General features: G+C 39.9%; 1 protein-coding gene across 1 annotated transcript in view; it reads right to left on the minus strand.

Moving 5' to 3' along the window:
* The window catches only part of THOC2 (THO complex subunit 2), an 889,387-nt gene that overhangs the window by 717,417 nt on the left and 163,977 nt on the right, over nt 1-7,993 (minus strand). Inside the window, 1 exon segment of the mRNA XM_053699115.1 lies at nt 4,749-4,921. Within this exon segment, the coding sequence (XP_053555090.1) occupies nt 4,749-4,921 (173 nt within the window).

Genomic DNA, 7,993 nt, shown 5'->3' on the forward strand with positions numbered 1-7,993 from the left:
AACCAAAGCGCTCTGCGCGCCACAATAGCAAACCCAGAATTCTTAGCCGCTAACCTAGCCAATTGCAAAGTGGCGTCTAGGGTGAAAGAATTAGCCAATTTGAGAGCATTGATTCTGTCCATAATCTCCTCATAAGGAGGAGAATCACTATCGACCGCCTTTACCAGCTCATCGAACCAGAAACACGCGGCTGTAGCGACAGGGACAATGCATGAAATTGGTTGTAGAAGGTAACCCTGCTGAACAAACATCTTTTTAAGCAAACCTTCTAATTTTTTATCCATAGGATCTTTGAAAGCACAACTATCTTCTATGGGTATAGTGGTGCGTTTGTTTAAAGTGGAAACCGCTCCCTCGACCTTGGGGACTGTCTGCCATAAGTCCTTTCTGGGGTCGACCATAGGAAACAATTTTTTAAATATGGGGGGAGGGACGAAAGGAATACCGGGCCTTTCCCATTCTTTATTTACAATGTCCGCCACCCGCTTGGGTATAGGAAAAGCTTCTGGGAGCCCCGGGACCTCTAGGAACTTGTCCATTTTACATAGTTTCTCTGGGATGACCAACTTGTCACAATCATCCAAAGTGGATAATACCTCCTTAAGCAGAATGCGGAGATGTTCCAACTTAAATTTAAACGTAATCACATCAGGTTCAGCTTGTTGAGAAATGTTCCCTGAATCAGTAATTTCTCCCTCAGACAAAACCTCCCTGGCCCCATCAGACTGGTTTAGGGGCCCTTCAGAACCATTATTATCAGCGTCGTCATGCTCTTCAGTATCTAAAACAGAGCAGTCGCGCTTACGCTGATAAGTGTGCATTTTGGCTAAAATGTTTTTGACAGAATTATCCATTACAGCCGTTAATTGTTGCATAGTAAGGAGTATTGGCGCGCTAGATGTACTAGGGGCCTCCTGAGTGGGCAAGACTCGTGTAGACGAAGGAGGGAATGATGCAGTACCATGCTTACTCCCCTCACTTGAGGAATCATCTTGGGCATCATTGTCATTGTCACATAAATCACATTTATTTAAATGAGAAGGAACTCTGGCTTCCCCACATTCAGAACACAGTCTATCTGGTAGTTCAGACATGTTAAACAGGCATAAACTTGATAACAAAGTACAAAAAACGTTTTAAAATAAAACCGTTACTGTCACTTTAAATTTTAAACTGAACACACTTTATTACTGCAATTGCGAAAAAATATGAAGGAATTGTTCAAAATTCACCAAAATTTCACCACAGTGTCTTAAAGCCTTAAAAGTATTGCACACCAAATTTGGAAGCTTTAACCCTTAAAATAACGGAACCGGAGCCGTTTTTAACTTTAACCCCTTTACAGTCCCTGGTATCTGCTTTGCTGAGACCCAACCAAGCCCAAAGGAGAATACGATACCAAATGACGCCTTCAGAAAGTCTTTTCTATGTATCAGAGCTCCTCACACATGCGACTGCATGTCATGCCTCTCAAAAACAAGTGCGCAACACCGGTGCGAAAATGAGGCTCTGCCTATGATTTGGGAAAGCCCCTAAGAATAAGGTGTCTAAAACAGTGCCTGCCGATATTATTATATCAAAATACCCAGATTAAATGATTCCTCAAGGCTAAATATGTGTTAATAATGAATCGATTTAGCCCAGAAAAAGTCTACAGTCTTAATAAGCCCTTGTGAAGCCCTTATTTACTATCTTAATAAACATGGCTTACCGGATCCCATAGGGAAAATGACAGCTTCCAGCATTACATCGTCTTGTTAGAATGTGTCATACCTCAAGCAGCAAGAGACTGCTCACTGTTCCCCCAACTGAAGTTAATTCCTCTCAAAAGTCCTGTGTGGAACAGCCATGGATTTTAGTAACGGTTGCTAAAATCATTTTCCTCATACAAACAGAAATCTTCATCTCTTTTCCGTTTCTGAGTAAATAGTACATACCAGCACTATTTTAAAATAACAAACTCTTGATTGAATAATAAAAACTACAGTTAAACACTAAAAAACTCTAAGCCATCTCCGTGGAGATGTTGCCTGTACAACGGCAAAGAGAATGACTGGGGTAGGCGGAGCCTAGGAGGGATCATGTGACCAGCTTTGCTGGACTCTTTGCCATTTCCTGTTGGGGAAGAGAATATCCCACAAGTAAGGATGACGCCGTGGACCGGACACACCTATGTTGGAGAAAGAAGAGATAAATATATGTCGCAACAGTGTTTTTTTTATTCCCTTCAGAGATATGATGGGATGATAGAAAGTTATTTGGAATATTATTAAAAAAAAAAAAAAAAAAGGAAAAGGAAGAGGGGAAAGGATGATGTACTTCTAATGATAACTATATGGACGCCATGTGCTATCTGATAGTTTATTTTTTGTATTTTGGTCTGTTTTTAGTTAATGAATGTTTAATTTAAAGGGACAGTATACACTCATTTTCATATAACTGCATGTAATAGACACTACTATAAAGAATAAGATGCACAGATACTGATATAAAAATCCAGTATAAAAAGGTTTAAAAACGTACTTAGAAGCTTTCAGTTTAGCTCTGTTGAAAAGGCAGTTGGAAAGCCCACTGCAAGTGGGAAATAAGACACTCCCCCCCCCCTCCCCCTTCATTTGCATATGAAAAGACCCTTCACACAAACAGGAGCAAGATGGAGAAGGTAGCTGACGGTATTCAAATAAAACTTTGGGGCTTGGTTAGGAGTCTGAAAATCAGGGGGGGGGGGGGGGGGGGAAACAGTATGTTCCTCATTCTATCTTTATTTGTAAAAGAAAACATATCAACATATCATCATACCCTATGTCTATATCACAGTAGAAAAACTAGCAAGTTATATATACGACATCCATATGTTTGAATGAGCATACTGTAACAACTCTCATGCTACTAAGGGTCACACAAGTACTAGAGAATTGCTATAGCAGCCTGTCTTTTTAACTCAGACATCTAAATAGGAGATAATCTATTATACTTCAAAAGGTAACTAGATTAGGATATAGCATCCGTAGGCTTTAACAATTCGAAGTAGACAGAATAACAAATCTGTTATGATCTTATTCTGGAGAACAAGGTGGAGTTAAAATATACTCAGCTCCTCTGAAATGGTGCCGCTCCAAAAAATTCAAGGAAGGAGGCGTGGCCAAAAATCAGTACGGAATGGAGCTTCACTCCATTGAATAATTCCCTCTAATATGAGGAATCCTTGCAGAATCATTGCCTTACCCCAGCAGGACAATGGCACCGCCGTGCAGCCTCCTGAACCGCTTCTAAAAGTGGAGTTTGCAAAATAGAAAGGGCTAACCACAATGCATGTTCAGGATCATACAAACACATCCACGCAGCCCCTTAGAAATGGCGCCATCGCGCTCTAACGGTCCCTTGACAAAGACAAATCAATTTTGCTGTCAGACCTGAGACTGCTCTTCCGACCAACTCAGGATCTTACTGGGGTTGTCCCATTCACAGACAGGAAAAAATAATAAAATAGTCTAAAACCTTTATATTTTAGAAAGTTAACCCTTTACTCTCTGAGAATCCTGTACACAACATACTACTGAGCCTTATTAATAAAAGATCCTTTCGTCCCCAGTGCCTGCACCACTGCCACACTAATACATTTGATCCTATTATGAGTTAATGGGATAAAGTCCACAACAAAATTAACTGTTAAAGTGCCATATATTTCCTTTCTTCTGTCAGAAAATTTAATTTGGCACTTACCTCAATATAGATCTGTCCAGCAGCAGGACAGCTCACCTGGTTTGAGAGGGTTTCCTCTATCACATGGACCTGTAAAAAGAAGAAAGACTGAATAATCTTACTCAGGCTTTCAAGTTAGAGCAGCAATAACTGTTTGGGAGGCGCAGTGGGGATTATACCCCACAAGTTTCCAATTTCTTAAAAGCCACCACTTCTATAGTGAAAAGAGTGACATGGGCTACGACTAAACCCCAGGAAAAAGCTTAAAAAATAAAATCTTGATTGAAGAATCTTCTTCCAGACATCTAAAATTTACCACCTCCTTGCTCTTAACGTAGGCAAAGAGAATGACTGGGGGTTGTGGGAAGGGAAGTGATATTTAACAGTTTTCTGTGGTGCTCTTTGCCTCCTCCTGCTGGCCAGGAGTGATATTCCCAACAGTAATTGATGATGATCCGTGGACTCACCATGTCATTAGAAAGAAATCTCTTTATACCCCCCTCCCTTCTCTCTCAGGCCATATCTTTTCTTTTCGCTCACTCTCTCTCTCATATCTCTTCACTCTTACATTTTTTTTCTACACTCTTGTTTAACGCTATCTTTTTTTCCAATCTTACTTTTCCAATCCAATCTCTCTCTGCCCCTGTTTAACCTCTCAGAAGTAACAGTGTGAGCACTAATGGGTCCCTTTAGTCCTAGAGGAATATCATATCCTTGCCCTTTTATGGATATATAACAACCCTTCAGATATTTGTAGCAGGTAGCCCGACCATTCACTCGCCACTATTAAATATATCCCTCTTCCTCATATAGATATAATCTATATATCTATCTATAGCCCAAAGAGCTGAACAGAGAGGTTACCATAAACAGGAAGATATAGAATACATAAACTAAGCTATATAGTGCCACAATTTTTTTTTTAAACCAAATAAACTAATCTGAAATATTTTTTGATAATTTTATGGTCTATCTCTGGTTTCAAAATGGTGATTAAAAGTGTTTCTCTTACAAAGTTATATATTTATCTTTAAAACTGAACTTACCTTCGATATAATGGCTCAATAGTAATGTGTATAAGATTACAAAGAGCTAAAGAGATGGGTTTATGTGAAGCAGCATAAAATGGTGGCATCTGATCCATAATGTTCTGTGCATGCTGCCAGTCTCCAATCTTTAATAGTGCTTCCAATAAACCGAGCTTCTGATTGTCTGGAGGCTGAAATAAAAGTGGTTGAAATAAAGTATTATATAGAGCTTGTGTAATGAAACAGTGACTCAATGGAGGGGGGCTAATAAAATGTAGAGGGAGAGAAAGTGAGGGAGGTAAATTGTAAAATGGTTCTACAATAACTTTAAAAATGAATAGACTAAAACACCTTACAAAATAAAATTAAAGGGGCAGTCTAGTCAAAATTAAACTTTCATGATTCAGATAGGGCATGTAATTTTAAACAACTTTCCAATTTACTTCTATTATCTAATTTGCTCAATTCTTTAGATATCCTTTGTTGAAGAAATAGCAATGCACATGTGTGAGCCAATCACACAAGGCCTCTATGTGCAGCAACCAATCAGCAGCTACTGAGCATATCTAGATATGCTTTTCAGCAGGTGATATCAAGAGAATGAAGCAAATGAGATAATAGAAGTAAATTAGAAAGTTGTTTAAAATTACATGCTCTTTCTAAATCAGGAAAGAAAAAATTTGGGTTTTATGTCCCTTTAAACCCTTTTAGCAATTATGCAAATCATTTTATATAGCTTTTATTAGAAGCATTTTTACAAAATGCTTCTATACAAAACTGAAATGCATTCACGAGGATTCCAATTTTGGCTAAAAAGTTCCTTTAAAAAGGACACTACTGTAATTTCTTTCATGTAATTAGCAAGAGTCCATGAGATAGTGACGTATGGGATATACATTCCTACCAGGAGGGGCAAAGTTTCCCAAACCTCAAAATGCCTATAAATACACCCCTCACCACACCCACAATTCAGTTTTTACAAACTTTGCCTCCTATGGAGGTGGTGAAGTAAGTTTGTGCTAGATTCTACGTTGATATGCGCTCCACAGCAAGTTGGAGCCCGGTTTTCCTCTCAGCGTGCAGTGAATGTCAGAGGGATGTGAGGAGAGTATTGCCTATTTGAATGCAATGATCTCCTTCTACGGGGTCTATTTCATAGGTTCTCTGTTATCGGTCGTAGAGATTCATCTCTTACCTCCCTTTTCAGATCGACGATATACTACAAACATGTAGATGAGTGTCCTGGGGTAAGTAAATCTTATTTTCTGTGACACTCTAAGCTATGGTTGGGCACTTTATTTATAAAGTTCTAAATATATGTATTCAAACATTTATTTGCCTTGACTCAGAATGTTCAACATTCCTTATTTTCAGACAGTCAGTTTCATATTTGGGATAATGCATTTGAATCTATCATTTTTTCTTACCTTAAAAATTTGACTTTTTTTCCCTGTGGGCTGTTAGGCTCGCGGGGGCTGAAAATGCTTCATTTTATTGTGTCATTCTTGGCGCTGACTTTTTTGGCGCAAAAACAGAATTTATGTTTACCTGATAAATTACTTTCTCCAACGGTGTGTCCGGTCCACGGCGTCATCCTTACTTGTGGGATATTCTCTTCCCCAACAGGAAATGGCAAAGAGCCCAGCAAAGCTGGTCACATGATCCCTCCTAGGCTCCGCCTACCCCAGTCATTCGACCGACGTTAAGGAGGAATATTTGCATAGGAGAAACCATATGGTACCGTGGTGACTGTAGTTAAAGAAAATAATTATCAGACCTGATTAAAAAAACCAGGGCGGGCCGTGGACCGGACACACCGTTGGAGAAAGTAATTTATCAGGTAAACATAAATTCTGTTTTCTCCAACATAGGTGTGTCCGGTCCACGGCGTCATCCTTACTTGTGGGAACCAATACCAAAGCTTTAGGACACGGATGAAGGGAGGGAGCAAATCAGGTCACCTAAATGGAAGGCACCACGGCTTGCAAAACCTTTCTCCCAAAAATAGCCTCAGAAGAAGCAAAAGTATCAAACTTGTAAAATTTGGTAAAAGTGTGCAGTGAAGACCAAGTCGCTGCCCTACATATCTGATCAACAGAAGCCTCGTTCTTGAAGGCCCATGTGGAAGCCACAGCCCTAGTGGAATGAGCTGTGATTCTTTCGGGAGGCTGCCGTCCGGCAGTCTCGTAAGCCAATCTGATGATGCTTTTAATCCAAAAAGAGAGAGAGGTAGAAGTTGCTTTTTGACCTCTCCTTTTACCGGAATAAACAACAAACCAAGGAAGATGTTTGTCTAAAATCCTTTGTAGCATCTAAATAGAATTTTAGAGCGCGAACAACATCCAAATTGTGCAACAAACGTTCCTTCTTTGAAACTGGTTTCGGACACAGAGAAGGTACGATAATCTCCTGGTTAATGTTTTTGTTAGAAACAACTTTTGGAAGAAAACCAGGTTTAGTACGTAAAAACCACCTTATCTGCATGGAACACCAGATAAGGAGGAGAACACTGCAGAGCAGATAATCTGAAACTCTTCTAGCAGAAGAAATTGCAACCAAAAACAAAACTTTCCAAGATAATAACTTAATATCAACGGAATGTAAGGGTTCAAACGGAACCCCCTGAAGAACCTGAAAGAACTAAATTGAGACTCCAAGGAGGAGTCAAAGGTTTGTAAATAGGCTTAATTCTAACCAGAGCCTGAACAAAGGCTTGAACATCTGGCACAGCTGCCAGCTTTTTGTGAAGTAACACAGACAAGGCAGAAATCTGTCCCTTCAGGGAACTTGCAGATAATCCTTTTTCCAATCCTTCTTGAAGGAAGAATAGAATCTTAGGAATCTTAACCTTATCCCAAGGGAATCCTTTAGATTCACACCAACAGATATATTTTTTCCAAATTTTGTGGTAAATCTTTCTAGTTACAGGCTTTCTGGCCTGAACAAGAGTATCGATAACAGAATCTGAGAACCTTCGCTTCGATAAGATCAAGCGTTCAATCTCCAAGCAGTCAGCTGGAGTGAAACCAGGTTCGGATGTTCGAACGGACCCTGAACAAGAAGGTCTCGTCTCAAAGGTAGCTTCCAAGGTGGAGCCGATGACATATTCACCAGATCTGCATACCAAGTCCTGCGTGGCCACGCAGGAGCTATCAAGATCACCGACGCCCTCTCCTGATTGATCCTGGCTACCAGCCTGGGGATGAGAGGAAACGGCGGGAACACATAAGCTAGTTTGAAGGTCCAAGGTGCTACTAGTGCAT

This window comes from Bombina bombina, chromosome 1 (genome assembly GCF_027579735.1).
Source record: "Bombina bombina isolate aBomBom1 chromosome 1, aBomBom1.pri, whole genome shotgun sequence".
Classification (NCBI taxonomy): Eukaryota; Metazoa; Chordata; class Amphibia; order Anura; family Bombinatoridae; genus Bombina; species Bombina bombina.